The sequence below is a fragment of the Salvelinus sp. IW2-2015 genome, unplaced genomic scaffold, assembly GCF_002910315.2.
Source record: "Salvelinus sp. IW2-2015 unplaced genomic scaffold, ASM291031v2 Un_scaffold4467, whole genome shotgun sequence".
NCBI classification, from domain to species: domain Eukaryota; kingdom Metazoa; phylum Chordata; class Actinopteri; order Salmoniformes; family Salmonidae; genus Salvelinus; species Salvelinus sp. IW2-2015.
In genome coordinates this window covers 17,883-32,923 of record NW_019945737.1, presented here as the reverse complement: position 1 = coordinate 32,923, position 15,041 = coordinate 17,883, and the positions used below count along the sequence as shown (strand labels likewise).

The 15,041-nt window shown below is 44.2% G+C and overlaps 3 protein-coding genes across 4 annotated transcripts in view; all 3 read left to right on the top strand.

Moving 5' to 3' along the window:
* smpd5 (sphingomyelin phosphodiesterase 5) overlaps nt 1-1,905 on the top strand; it is a 9,059-nt gene extending 7,154 nt beyond the window's left edge. Inside the window, 1 exon segment of the mRNA XM_024143865.2 lies at nt 1,133-1,905. Coding sequence (XP_023999633.2) covers nt 1,133-1,243 — 111 coding nt within the window. The 3' untranslated portion in view covers nt 1,244-1,905.
* Nucleotides 1,906-2,253: 348 nt separating this feature from the next.
* malsu1 (mitochondrial assembly of ribosomal large subunit 1) lies at nt 2,254-5,097 on the top strand. 2 transcript variants are annotated; one of them, XM_024143866.2, is made up of 4 exons: nt 2,254-2,641; nt 3,139-3,341; nt 3,623-3,704; nt 4,446-5,097. In XM_024143866.2, exons 1-4 carry the CDS (start codon nt 2,332-2,334, stop codon nt 4,604-4,606), a joined length of 756 nt encoding a protein of 251 aa, XP_023999634.1. In that variant the 5' UTR covers nt 2,254-2,331; the 3' UTR covers nt 4,607-5,097. The 2 variants fall into 2 exon arrangements, with proteins under 2 accessions (XP_023999634.1, XP_023999635.1); XM_024143867.2 differs by having other exon boundaries at nt 2,255-2,641; nt 3,163-3,341.
* Nucleotides 5,098-5,524: 427 nt separating this feature from the next.
* Nucleotides 5,525-15,041, top strand: part of stk31 (serine/threonine kinase 31) — a gene marked incomplete at its 3' end in the record, with an annotated part of 20,746 nt that continues 11,229 nt past the window's right edge. Inside the window, 12 exon segments of the mRNA XM_070441658.1 lie at nt 5,525-5,810; nt 6,004-6,051; nt 6,149-6,201; nt 6,379-6,477; nt 6,572-6,640; nt 7,527-7,593; nt 7,596-7,684; nt 7,882-8,004; nt 8,093-8,174; nt 8,225-8,303; nt 8,794-8,899; nt 9,135-9,282. Coding sequence (XP_070297759.1) covers nt 6,033-6,051; nt 6,149-6,201; nt 6,379-6,477; nt 6,572-6,640; nt 7,527-7,593; nt 7,596-7,684; nt 7,882-8,004; nt 8,093-8,174; nt 8,225-8,303; nt 8,794-8,899; nt 9,135-9,282 — 934 coding nt within the window.

The window sequence follows — 15,041 nt, the reverse complement described above, 5'->3', positions numbered from 1 at the left end:
AAAGTAAACAGACCAATGAAAAATGCCAAGGGGTTATGTTGGGGGTGAGCTGGCCTGTATCCTCAGTCAGAGAGATGGAATGGGCATCCCAAATGGCACCTTATTCCCTATATAGAGATGGTAAGGCATCCCAAATGACTCCCTATATAGTGCACTACTTTTGTCAGAGCCCTYTGGGGAATAAGATACAGTTTTGGACAATACCATTGTCTGATAGCTGCTGGATTAAAACTGATATTGATTTGCTGGTGCTGCATACAGAGACCAAATGTAAGCTGAGTAATGACATGACACACTGAGTTATATATACATGTGGGCCTTTTCAGGTCCGGGGCATTGATAACTCCATTTTATACAGRCAATCTTACTTTTGGTAAATTGTTGGTACTGAAAATATTTTATATTTTTTCACTCTGATTTCACGATAATGCCTGTGGAAAATAAATGATCTCACTGAAATGCACCAAATGTTTGACTCTCTTACTGATTACAAAGGTGGTAAAAATAAATATTTGAAGAATATTTGTTGTGTGGAGGGGGTGGTGAAACAGATTAAAACAGTAACACAATTTGATAAATATGGATGCATTCTGAAACCTTTATAAGAAGTTGATTGTATGGATTTAGAGAGAGATTAAATATTTAAATGTTTTATAGCTGAAACGAGAGCAATATTATTTGGTATGCTACTTCAAAGTCRCACTCCTGTACATTAGGCGGCGGTAAAGCGCATCCAGGAGGAGTACTGTACGGAAYGAGGCGTAAACAGCGAAGAAAACACCTCAACCAATCAGAGTCCTGGAATCAGAAACACTTCCTGTTTCTAGACAGTCCTTGGYAAAACAAACAAATCACATGCGTTTTGATGGCAATGACACGATAGCTAAATCATGTGTGTACTAAATTGTTCTAGGCAATTTCTCTCTCAGATACTTTCACATAATGTTATTCGAGGGTATACTGGTGTCGTTAGAGGTGCGTGTTTAATTTCAAAAGCGCGGCGCAGCACATCATTTTTGTATCGACGTAACACATGTCTTGCCTCTCAACAATTGCATCCACACCTCTCTGCATTTTACNGGGTCTATTATTAATTCTGGTGTTATTGCATCTTTTTCTTTCTCTGCTATAGGAAATTGAGGAGTTCACCTTTGTGACCCAGCTTGCTGGCCTCACCGACCACATTCCAGTGGGCCTGAGGCTCAATGTGTTCCTGGACTCAGACACTGCCCAGTCCGAATGAGTGACAACCCAAGCCTGAATCCATTTGGGGAGAAGGGAAAGATATGTACTTCATTCCAAATGGCACACTATTCCCTATATAGTGCACTACTTTTGACCAAAGTCCTATGGGTGCCATTTGGGATGCAGACATCTACTATGCACCACACACACCACACGGGTACAACAATTTTCACAGCAACAATTACAAAGTAAACAGACCAATGAAAAATGCCAAGGGGTTATGTTGGGGGTGAGCTGGCCTGTATCCTCAGTCAGAGAGATGGAATGGGCATCCCAAATGGCACCCTATTCCCTATATAGAGATGGTAGGGCATCCCAAATGACTCCCTATATAGTGCACTACTTTTGTCAGAGCCCTATGGGGAATAAGGTACAGTTTTGGACAATAGCATTGTCTGATAGCTGCTGGATTAAAACCGATATTGATTTGCTGGTGCTGCATACAGAGACCAAATGTAAGCTGAGTAATGACATGACTCACTGAGTTATATATGCATGTGGGCCTTTTCAGGTCAGGGGCATTGATAACTCCATTTTATACAGTCAATCTTACTTTTGATAAATTGTTGGTACTGAAAATATTTTATATTTTTTCACTCTGATTTCACGATAAAGCCTGTGGAAAATAAATGATCTCACTGAAATGCACCAAATGTTTGACTCTCTTACTGCTTACAAAGGTGGTAAAAAATAAATATTTGAAGAATATTTGTTGTGTGGAGGGGGTGGTGAAACAGATTAAACCAAAAATAGTAACACAATTTGATAAATATGGATGCATTCTGAAACCTTTATAAGAAGTTGATTGTATGGCTTTAGAGAGCGATTAAATATTTAAATATGTTTTATAGCTGAAACGAGAGCAATATTATTTGGTATGCTACTTCACAAAGTCCCACTCCTGTACATTAGGCGGCGGTAAAGCGCATCCAGGAGGACTGCTGTACGGAAGGAGGCGTAAACAGCGAAGAAAACACTTCAACCAATCAGAGTCCTGGAATCAAAAACACTTCCTGTTTCTAGACAGTCCTTGGAAAAACAAACAAATCACATGCGTTTTGATGGCAATGACACGATAGCTAAATCATGTGTGTACTAAATTGTTCTAGGCAATTTCTCTCTCAGATACTTTCACATAATGTTATTCGAGGATATACTGGTGTCGTTAGAGGTGCGTGTTTAATTTCAAAAGCGCGACGCAGCACATCATTTTTGTATCGACGTTACACATGTCTTGCCTCTCAACAATTGCATCCACACCTCTCTGCATTTTACAACGGTATTAGACGATATTACCCCGATTTACATAATGAAGAGAATGTTTTAAAATTGGACAGCCCTGGCAAGCTTCTGGCACAACAAGATCAATATGAGATGCAGAGTGACTCAAGCAAAAGTAAGTAGAACTAAAATTGACTCAATCAGATAACTAGCTAGCTAACGTTAGTAGTGTGAGTAACGTTAATGACATGGTTACCAGGCACCCAATTCAATTACAGTCACACTATCTGATCTAGCTAAGCGCCATACCTGCCTCTTCGTGTTAAAGTTCGTTACGTATTTTTTTCGAAATTACAGGGTTGTGCATGACACTTTTCTGTWGACCAATTATAAAGCTTCATATAGGGATAACTGTCGGAGTTTACTCACCTCCAAAACACCACCTCCAAAACATTCTACTATAAATACAGGCAAAAAACAAATGCAAAATRGTCTCCTTTTCCATTCCACAGAAATCACAGTTATAGTCAATATGTAGCTTGAATCTTTCCAAAACYTGTTTCAKAMGAGAGATTCTATGTAACATTTTAAATGAAACTTCCTTTACTTTGTTACTGATACAATACARCCAGGCTAGTGTATTACGAATGCACATACTGAATGACTGTTTAGATCCTCCCTCTCTCCTTGCTYTAGGAAACCCGCAGGAGGACTTTAACATCGACGTGTTGGTGTCCCTGCTCCGCCAGGAGAATGCAGCAGACATCTGTGTCATCAAGGTGCCTGAGGACATCAAGTACACAGACTACTTCATCGTTGTCAGCGGGTCCTCCTCAAGACACCTCCGTGCCATGGCCCTCTACGCCATTAAAGTGGTAATTCCTTTATTGAATCAATTGTAGGTTTGCAAAATTCCGGTAACTTTCCCCAAATGTCCAGGTTTTCCAGAAATCCTGGTAGGAAGAATCACTGAATCCGAAGGGAATAAGCAGGAAACCTGGGAATTTCCGGGAAAGTTACTCAAATTGAGTAACATGTGAATTATTCACATGTATTTGGAACATGTGAATAATGGTGCTGCTGGTCAAAGCTGTGCAGAAAATGCCATGTACATTTGGCACCACTGTGTTATAATACATGTTTCATATTTTGTCAGTACAAATATATGAAGAAAGATGGGGACCCACATGRCAAGATTGAGGGAAAGGATGCAGAAGACTGGATGTGCATTGACTTTGGTATGTTTGATGATCTGCTCCTGTGGATTATAGTACATGAAGATTATAATCATTTACTGAAATAACACACTGATGGTCTCTAGAAATATTACACTGATATATTTTCTCAGGATATGTGTGTAACTGATGTGAAATGACTAGCTAGTTAGCGGTGGTGCGCGCTAATAGCGTTTCAATCGGTGACGGCAGTCGCTCTGAGGCCTTGAAGTAGTTGTTCCCCTTGCTCTGCAAGGGCCTCGGCTTTTGTGACGCGATGGGTAACGATGCTTCGTGGGTGACTGTTGTCGATGTGTGCAGAGGGTCCCTGGTTCTAGCCCAGGTAGGGGCGAGGAGAGGGACGGAAGCTATACTGTTACATGTGGTTAATAAGGTAAGGTTATTACATTTGTGAAAATGTCAATTTCTTACTTGCTAATCCCATTGCTCTCTCTTTCTCGCTGTCTCCTCTCGCTCTGTCTCCTCTCGCTCTGTCTCCTCTCGCTCTGTCTCCTCTCGCTCTGTCTCCTCTCGCTCTGTCTCCTCTCGCTCTGTCTCCTGTCTCTCTCTGTCTCACTTGTCTCTCTGTCTCTCTCTCTGTCTCTCTCTCTGTCTCCCTTCTCTCTCTCTGTCTCTCTCCCTTCTCTCTCTCTGTCTCTCTCCCTTCTGTCTCTCTCTCTCCCTTCTCTGTCTCTCTCTCTCTCTTCCCTCTCCCTTCTCTGTCTCTCTCTCTATCTCTGTCTCTCTCTCCTTTCCCCCCTGTAGGAAGGATGGTGGTCCACTTCATGCTACCAGAGACCAGAGAGGTGTATGAACTGGAGAAGCTGTGGACACTACGTTCTCTTGATGAACAGTTGAGCTCCATCCCTGTTGAGACGCTCCCAGAGGACTTCATATATGGAGCCGATGTCAATGTCACCAAGTGACTCAACAATTAAAGAACTGTTGAGACTGGAGTGTTATTTATTGAAAAGAAGAGACACTGAGTCTGCTTCTTAAATGGCACCCTATTCCCTTTATAGTGCACTACTTTTGACCAGACCAATTCCCTTTATAGTGCATTACTTTTGACCGGAGTCCTATGGGCCCTGTAGGGAAAAGCAGCGTACCATTTGGGGCTCATTTCAAATGTTGAAAACTGCAGTTACTGGTTGAATTCAGCCTTTAAATTGAAGTTGTCCTCTAAGCTTTGATCTTTGTTACCATTATAAACCAGTCTGCTATGCAGACTAGATGACACAAGAAGAAGTGTCTTACAATCATGGTTGATGTTTGCACTGGAATGGAGCTAGGGGTTTAGGGTGTTTTTGTGTGTTAAGATGTATTGATGCAAATGGGGAGGGGGATTCAGTGGCAATGGTTGTTTTGGCATTTCATCAGAAGACTGAATTTTATTAAAGAATTCATATCAAAAATACTTTTCATAAGATATTGTATTGTTCATGATGACTCCTGGCTAGCCACACATTATTACATTCAGTAGATGGTAACAGMGACATCATCTGGTGCAGAGCTTGGTATATAAACAACAGAACAATTGTTTGTTGGCTATAGTCAGTGTATAAAGCTAAACAAAATATGGTCTTGTGCAGCTCCTTGTAACTTGAGTGGTGGAAAAAGTACCACAGTTTCATACTTGAGTAAGAGTAAAGATACCTTAAGAGAAAATGACTCAAATAAAAGTGAAAGTCACCCAGTAAAATACTACTTGAGTAAAAATATACTTAAGCATCAAAAGTATAAATAATTAGATTTCTTATATAAAGCATTTTCTTGTGTTTTGTAATTTACGGAAAGCCAGGCGCGTGGTCCAACACTCAGACATTATTTACAAACGAAGTATGTGTCTAGTGAGTCCGCCAGATCAGAGGCGCTCCGCGTTGCGTCAGGGTTAAGAACAGCCCTTGGCCATGGTATATTGGCAATATACCACATCCCCTCGTGCCTTATCGCTTTAATATGTACTACACATTATTTACACCTGCTAAGAGACCCACTGTAGAGTATCACATAAAAAAAATGCCTTCGGGCGTGCCCGTTTTTTCATGAACCGCTTGACCTCAGCATTCATTTTCTCAAAGTGCATACCTTTTTTTCGTTTACAGAAGACGCATATCAAGGTCCAAACAGGTGAGATTATTAGGTTGACCTACTGTAAATGTATTTTTATTTTTGTCTGTTTCATGGACAACATCTGTTTTTTAGAACAAATTATTTATCCAAAAACTTGAATTTATAAATTGATAGATTTCACMTTGGCCTAGCCAGGGAGCCGTAGCCATGCATGCTAGCGCATAATCATGTTGTGTTTTGTACATCACAGCCAATCAACCTATAAACATAGACCAATGAATGATGGACGGTGAGAATAGTGAGTTTTTTTTGTTGTCGTCTAAATATTTCTATACCTATCCACTTAATTATGAAAATATCCTTCACGTATTAATACTGYTTTCATTTAATTTTAGTGGAGCTTGTTGGTGTAACACACGTGTTGGATGCCAGCACGTTTTGGGCACAGGTAACGTAGCTAACTACACGTAGCACATCCCACTATTGAATTCATTAACGTTAGAACTTTGGTTGAACATTTCACCTGTTGATTGAGTCATTTGATTTACACAAGAACACCAAAGAAATGTAACCCAAACATGTACACACAGTAAACTCCCATATGTTTGTTTGTTATGTGTTGTAGAATGTCAAGGACGATCAWGCCATTGAAAACATAAGAAATGCCTTGGCAGACAAATGCCCAACAGCCCCAAGGTTACTTGGAACTCCCAATCCTCAGAAGGTAAAGAAAGGTAGCAGCTGGACTTGGAGAGATGGAGAAGAGAGACCATTATCATTGGATTCATACATTGCATCTATCTTGTGTTTGCCTCTAGATTTATGGGGCAGTCTTCTCTGAGGACAGCTATTGGTACAGGTGCAAGGTCCTGCAGCAGACTGATAATGTGAGTCAATGAGTGTCTGGATACTACCCACATGGCACCCTATTCCATATAAAGTGCACTACTTTTGACCAGGGCTCTGGTCCCTATTCCCTATAAAGTGCACTACTTTTGACCAGAGCCCTATGGGGAATTTGGGACATACTGACCACCTCGCTGTCTGGAAAAGCCTACAGTACATGATGTGAGGGGGCTTATCAATGTATCATTGTGGTTCATACCTTCATTCTGACACAAGCATGATCTGTCTGTATCCACCTGAGGCTGTGCTGATGAGATCCTGGTTTGGAAGTTAAGTGGCTTAGACAGGTAATAGATTTAGACAGATTTGGAATTGCAGCTGGTGTGTAACCAGTGGTGTGGTGATGACTGACGTGAGGAGGCTGTGGTGCTGACTGATGTGAGGAGGCTGGCTGTGGTGCTGACTGACGTGAGGAGGCTGGCTGTGGTGCTGACTGATGTGAGGAGGCTGGCTGTGTGTGCTGACTGGCGTGGAGGAGGCTATGGTGCTGACTGACGTGAGGAGGCTGTGTCTGACGGCGTGAGGAGGCTGGCTGTTGGTGCTGACTGGCGTGAGGGGCTGTGGTGCTGACTGGCGTGAGGGAGGCTGGCTGGTGCTGACTGGCGTGAGGAGGCTGGCTGTGGTGCTGACTGGCGTGAGGAGGGCTATGGTGCTGACTGGCGTGAGGAGGCTGGCGTGAGGAGGCTGGCTGTGGTGCTGACTATGTATCCAACTTGTCTTTAAAAGAAACATTGTTTCCAAATGGCACCCTATTCCTATAGTGCACTACTTATCCCTATAGGTCCTGGTCAAAAGTAGTGCATTATATAGGGAATAGGATGTCATTTGGGATGCAGACTGACATTCCAATCTCCATCTTGTGTCCAGTTTCACGTGTCCTACATTGACTATGGGAACACAGAGTTTGTCAGTCGGTCAGCTCTGGTGGAGCTGCCAGGGATCTACAGGCACCTTGTCTGGCCAAGAAGTACAAGTTCCGGGGCTTCAATGTGTCCACTGACCAAGACTCAGCACATTTCCTGCAGGTACTCTGTTCCTCTCGCTGTCATTAATGTCTATGTGGAAATATGGCAGGTCCCCTTCGCAAAATAGGATTCTTATCTCAAGGGTTAGTGTTTAGTATTTGGTGTCATATATGTGTGAATGGGTTGACACATTGTGATGTATTTTCAGTAGAGTCCTTCTGCTCACAAAATGTGCATTGACTTGTTTTGCTCTTTAGGGAAAGGCCTACCTTAAGAATCTGATCTATGGGAAGAAGGTCCGCATCCAGAAGAAGTCAGTCTGCTTCGACGGGACCATCCTGGTCCAGGCTTTTCAGGGAAACCTGGACATCGGTGAAGAGGTCCTCAAACAAACCTCTGTCTGTTATGTCCTGTAAGGAGTTTATGACTCAAGGCACATCTTAAACTGACAATAAAATGCTCTCTTAGGTTTTGAAGATGAAGTTTGCCAAGTTCACCCTCCCGGGGAGTAACCGTGAGAGCCACATGTCTGTGCGGGCCCTGCAGGAGTCCCATTGCCTGTGGCCTCAGCGGGTGTTGGATTGGGCTGGCCCCAGGGGGATGGGGACATGCCTGGCTCTACAGTCTGCATGCCCAAACTACGACCTGCTTTCCCCAACCAGAGTCCCCTTTCAATGAAGTAAGATACCTGTCTGTCTGTTCCGCTGGGATAATGAAGTAAAATACCTGTCTGTCGGTTCGCTGGGATAATGAAGTAAGATACCTGTCTGTCTGTTCCGCTGGGATAATGAAGTAAGATACCTGTCTGTCTGTTCCGCTGGGATAATGAAGTAAGACACCTGTCTGTCTAGGACTGTGTTTTCTGTCTGTTCCTCTGGGATCCCAAGGACTGGAAATGTTTTGTTCCAGCCCAGCACTAGCACAGCTGATTCAACTAATCAAGAGCTTTGCGAGTAGTTGAATCAGGGGTGTTAGCAGTGGCCCATACTTCGACCTTTTCACTTGAAATTACTAATCCTGTGGTGTGAATGGTATTGGGAGATCGGGCTGTCTTCGTTCTACTTGCTAACACGCAATCATTGGAAAATAAAATTGATGATCTTCGATTATCCTACCAACGGGACATTAAGAACTGTAATATCTTATGTTCCACCGAATTGTGGCTGAAGCAAGGGCTTGAAAACTATTGCGGACTACAAAGGAAAACCCAGACGTGAGCTGCCCAGTGACGCGAGCCTACCAGACGAGCTAAATGCCTTTTATGTTCGCATTGAGGCAAGCAACACTGAAGCATGCACAAGAYAACCAGCTGTTCTGGATGACTGTGATAACGCTCTCTGTAGCCGATGTGAGCAAGACCTTTAAACGGGTCAACATTCACAAAGCCGCGGGGCCAGATGGATTACCAGGACGTGTGCTCAAAGTATGTGCGGACCAACTGACAAGCGTCTTCACTGACGTTTTTAACCTCTCCCTGACTGAGTCTGTAATTCCTACATGTTTCAAGCAGACCACCATAGTCCCTGTGCCCAAGGAAGCGAAGGTAACCTGCCTAAATGATTATCGCTCCGTAGCCACAAAGTCCTTTGAAAGGCTGGTCATGGCTCACATCAACAGCATCCTTCTGGATACCCTAGACCAGGTATTACCAAACTGGGGTACGTACGCGCAATGCCATCGGGGGTACGCCAAATAAAAATGTGATTCACTTGTTTAAAAAAATAATAATAATAATTCAAATTTACAACAGTCKWTTTAGATTTTTCAACGGGGCTATACATTTGGGTGAGTTTTTTTTCTCACCGGAGTATTCTTGTTTCACTGCCAAAAAATAAAATGAAACCATATAGTGTTRAATAAAATAACACAATGTCAAATACGGGTAGCCTCGTCAAGTAATTAACATCCAATCACATTAACCGTTACTCTCTCGCGGGAATTCCACTAATCAATCAAGTTTATTTTATATAGCCCTTCGTACATTCGGTACAAGTCAGCCAATATCTCGAAGTGTTGTACAAAAAACCCAGCCTAAAAACCAAACAGCAAGCAATGCAGGTGTAGAAGCACGGTGGCTAGGAAAAACTCCCTAAAAAAGCCGAAACCTAGAGAGGAACCAGGCTATGAGGGGTGGCCAGTCCTCTTCTGGCTGTGCCGGGTGGAGATTATAACAGAACATGGCCAAGATGTTTCAAAATGTTCATAAATGACAAGCATGGTCAAATAATAATCAGGAATAAATTTCAGTTGGCTTTTCATAGCCCATAATTTAAGAGTTGAAAACAGCAGGTCTGGGACAGGTAGGGGTTCCATAACCGCAGCAGAAACAGCTGAAACTGGGACAGCAGCAAGGCCAGGTGGACTGGGGACAGCAAGGAGCCATCATGCCCGGCAGTCCCGACGCACGGTCCCAGGGCCCAGCTCCTCGAGAGAGAAAAAGAAAGAGAGAAGGAGAGAATTAGAGAGAGCCAAGATGTTTCATAAATGACAAGTATGGTCAAATAATAATCAGGAATAAATGTCAGTTGGCTTTTTCATAGCCGATAATTAAGAGTTGAGAACAGCAGGTCTGGGGACAGGTAGGCGTTCCATAACCGTAGGCAGAACAGTTGAAACTGGGACAGCAGCAAGGCCAGGTGGACTGGGGACAGCAAGAGTCATCATGCCCGGTAGTCCAGACGTATGGTCCTTAGGGCTCAGTCCTCCGAGAGAAGAGAAGAAGGAGAGAATAGAGAGAGCATACTTAAATTCACACAGGACACTGGATAAGACAGGAGACGTACTCCAGATATAACCAACTGGCCCTAGCCCCCGACACAAACTACTGGCAGCATAAATACTGGAGGCTGAGACAGGGAGGGTCAGAGACACTTGGCCCCATCCGAAGAAACCCCCGGACAGGGCCAAACAGGAAGGATATAACCCCACCCACTTTTGCCAAAGCACAGCCCCCGCACCACTAGAGGGATATCTTCAACCACCAACTTACAATCCTGAGACAAGCCGAGTATTAGCCCACAAAGATCTCCACCACAGCACAAACCAAGGGGGGGCGCCAACCCAGACAGGAAGATCACGTCAGTACTCAACCCACTCAAGTGACGCACCTCTCCTAGGGACGGCATGAAAGAGCACCAGTAAGCCAGTGACTCAGCCCCTGTAATAGGTTAGAGTAGAGAATCCCAGTGGAGGGAACCGGCCAGGCAGAGACAGCAAGGGCGTTCGTTGCTCCAGAGCCTTTCCGTTCACCTTCACACTCCTGGGCCAGACTACACTCAATCATATGACCTACTGAAGAGATAAGTCTTCAGTAAAGACTTAAAGGTTGAGACAGAGTCTGCGTCTCTCACATGGGTAGGGCAGACCATTCCATAAAAAATGGAGATCTATAGGAGAAAGCCCTGCCTCCAGCTGTTTGCTTAGAAATTCTAGGACAATTAGGAGGCCTGCGTCTTGTGACCGTAGCGTACGTGTAGGTATGTACGCAGGACCAACTCGGAAAGATAGGTAGGAGCAAGCCCATGTAACGCTTTATAGTTAACAGTAAAACCTTGAAATCAGCCCTTGCCTTAACAGGAAGCCAGTGTAGGGAAGCTTGCACTGGAGTAATATGATCAAATTTCTTGGTTCTAGTACAGTCCGTATATTTAGCCAAACGTAGCTGCTGCTCATTCCGTTTGCGCAAAAATGTATTAATGGTTAAAAAAAAGTAAGGCCAGCATCCATAGAGACACATACCAGCTCTACTGGTAGTACTGCCTACTACCAGGCAGTACTGCACCTGTTGACGACACACCGCTGTTCCACGAGCACATCCCAATGCTAACCATCAATAATTTATACATTTGTTGTTAGCCCAGCTAGCATCAGTAATTCTACATTTGTTGTTAAGCCCAGCTAGCATGGACACTGACAGTTGTGAATCTGTTGCAGCTGAAGAGCTACTCCCCTTACCAGGAAAGCACCGAACAACAGACAGGGACGTTGTACCATGAAGAGCCGAAAATATGATGAGAACTACATTGATTTGGGATTCACTTATATTGTGAGTAGTGCTTTCCTCAGCACAGTGCAAAAGTACTCTCTCAAAACTCAATGAAATCTTCACTCTTTGCGCAGACATTTAGAAACAAAACATGCCAATTTGAAAATAAGCCATGGGAATTTTGGAGCGAGAAATTATATGATTTTTGAGTAGTAAGACATGTATAGCAAAAGATACCATTATAATAAGGATCTAGAAGTGTCTTATAATGGTGAGCTACCAAGTGGCTAGGACAGGCAAGCCCCATACTATTGTGGAGGACTTAATTCTTCTGCTGCTGTGGAATGGCTGGGACAATACTGGGGGAAAAGGCCCCCAAAAAATATTACAGACAATGCCTTCATCAAACAACACCGTTTCACGACGCATCAGTGACATGCAGAAGATGTTCAGAAACAATTACTTTGCATACAAGCTAGTAATTCTATGGTTACAGCTGGATGAGTAAACAGACGTGGCGGGCTGCACAGCTCCTGGTATATGTCCGTTTATGGGGATCAATTAAAGAAGACATCCTCTTCTGGAAACCAGGACAACAGGAGAGGTATTTTTTAAAGTACTGGACAGCTTTGTGACATCAAATGAACTTTGGTTGGTCAAGATGTGTTGTATCTTACTGATGGCGCAAAAGCCATGACAGGGAGACATAGTGGAGTGGTAACGCACATGCAAGCAATTGCTCCCGACGCTACTTGGGTACACTGCAAGCATCCACCGAGAGGCTCTTGTTGCCAAGGAATGCTTGAAAGACTTTTTGGACACTACAGTGAAAATGGTTAACTTTGTTAAAGCAATGCCCCTGAACTCTTGTGTATTTTCTGCATTATGCAAAGATCTGGCAGCGACCATGTAACGCTTTTACACATACAAGAAGTGCGCTGGTTATCAATGGCAAGGTATTGACACGTTTCTTTTTAAAATTGAGAGACGAGCTTCAAGTTTTCTTTACTGACCATTCATTCACTTGTCTGACCGCTTGCATGATGACGAGATTCTCACACTGGCATATCTGGTGATGTTTTTCTCACCTGAATGATCAGCGTCAGAGAACTGCAATGTGGTGCCAGGACAACAACCTCTCCCTCAATGTGAGCAAGACAAAGGAGCTGATCGTGGACTACAGGAAAAGGCTGGGCCGAACATGGCCCCATTCACATCGACGGGGCTTGTAGTGGAGCGGGTCGAGAGTTTCAAGTTCCTTGTTGTCCAACATCACCAAACAAACTATCATGGTCCAAACACACACCAAGACAGTCGTGAAGAGGGCATGACAAAACCTTTTCCCCCTCAGGAGACTGAAAAGAATTGGCATCGGTCCCCAGATCCTCAAAAATTCTTAGCTGCACACATCGAGAGCCATCCTGACCGGTTGCATCACCGCCTGGTATGGCAACTGCTCGGCATCTGACGTAGGCGCTACAGGTATGCTTACGCCTGTGGTGAGCCAGCCAGTACAATATAATCTACATTGTGTTGTGAGCCAGCCAGTACAGTGAACCAACATGGTGTGAAGCCAGCCAGTAAGTAGATCAACAGTGTGACCAGCCAGTACAGTAGAATCAACATGGTGTGAGCCAAGTAAGTAGAATCAACATTGGTGTGAGCCAGCCAGTACAGTAGAATCAACATGGTGTGAGCCACCAGTACAGTAGAATCAACATGGTGTGAGCCAGCCAGTACAGTAGAAATCAACATGGTGTGAGCCACCAGATACAGTAGAATCAACATGTGTGAGCCAGCCAGTACAGTAGAATCAACATGGTGTGAGCCAGCCAGTACAGTAGAATCAACATGGTGTGAGCCAGCCAGTACGTAGAATCAACATGGTGTGTGTGAGCAGTACAGTAGAATCAACAGGTGTGAGCCAGCCAGTACAGTAGAATCAAACATGGTGTGAGCCAGCCAGTACAGTAGAATCAACATTTGGTGTGAGCCAGCCCAGATACAGTAGAATCAACATGGTGCTGTGTGAGCCAGTACAGTAGAATCAACATGTGTGTGCCAGCCAGTACTGTAGAATCAACATGGTGTGAGCCACCAGTACAGTAGAATCAACATGTGTGAGCCAGCAGTACAGTAGATCAACATGGTGTGAGCCAGCCAGTACAGTAGAATCAACATGGTGTGTGAGCCAGCCAGTACAGTAGAATCAACATGGTGTGAGCCAGCCAGTTACAGTAGAATCAACATGGTGTGTGAGCCAGCCAGTACAGTAGAATCAACATGGTGTGAGCCAGTCAGTACAGTAGAATCAACATGGTGTGAGCCAGCCAGTAACAGTAGAATCAACATGGTGTGAGCCAGCCAGTACAGTAGAATCAACATGGTGTGAGCCAGCCCAGTACAGTAGAATCAACATGGTGTGAAAGCCAGCCAGTACAGTAGAATCAACATGGTGTGAGCCAGCCAGTACAGTAGAATCAACATGGTGTGAGCCAGCCAGTACAGTAGAATCAACATGGTGTGAGCCAGCCAGTACAGTGAATCAACATGGTGTGAGCCAGCAGTACAGTAGAATCAACATGGTGTGAGCCAGCCAGTTACAGTAGAATCAACATGGTGTGAGCAGCAGTCAGTAAATCAACATGGTGTGAGCCAGTCAGTACAGTAGAATCAACATGGTGAGCCAGGCCAGTACAGTTAGAATCAACATGGTGTGAGGCCAGCCAGTACAGTAGAATCAACATGGTGTGAGCCAGCCAGTACAGTAGAATCAACATGTGTGTGAGCCAGTCCAGTTACAGTAGAATCAACATGGTGTAGAGCCAGCCAGTACAGTAGAATCAACATGGTGTGAGCCAGCCAGTACAGTAGAATCAACATGGTGGAGCCAGCCAGTACAGTAGAATCAACATGGTGTGAGCCAGCCAGTACAGTAGAACAACATGGTGTGAGCAGGCCAGTACAGTAGAAATCCAACCATTAAATAAATCAACATGGTGTGCAGCCAGCCAGTACAGTAGAATTCAACATGGTGTGAGCCAGCCAGTACAGTAAACAACATGGTGTGAGCCAGTACAGTAGAATCAACAGGTGTGAGCCAGCAGTACAGTAGAACCAACATGGTGTGAGCCAGCCAGTACAGTAGAATCAACATGGTGTGAGCCAAGCCAGTACAGAGAACCAACATGGTGTGAGCCAGTCAGTACAGCGTAAGCCAGTAAGTAGAACCAACATGGTGTGGAGCAGCCAGTACAGTAGAATCAACATGGTGTGAGCCAGCCAGTACAGTAGAATCAACATGTGTGAGCCGCAAGCAACAGTTACCACACGTAATTAGAACCAACATGGTGTGAGAGCCACTAAGATCAACAGTGTCCACAGTAAGGAAATCAACATGTTGTAGCCAGCCAGTTACAGTAGAACCAACAT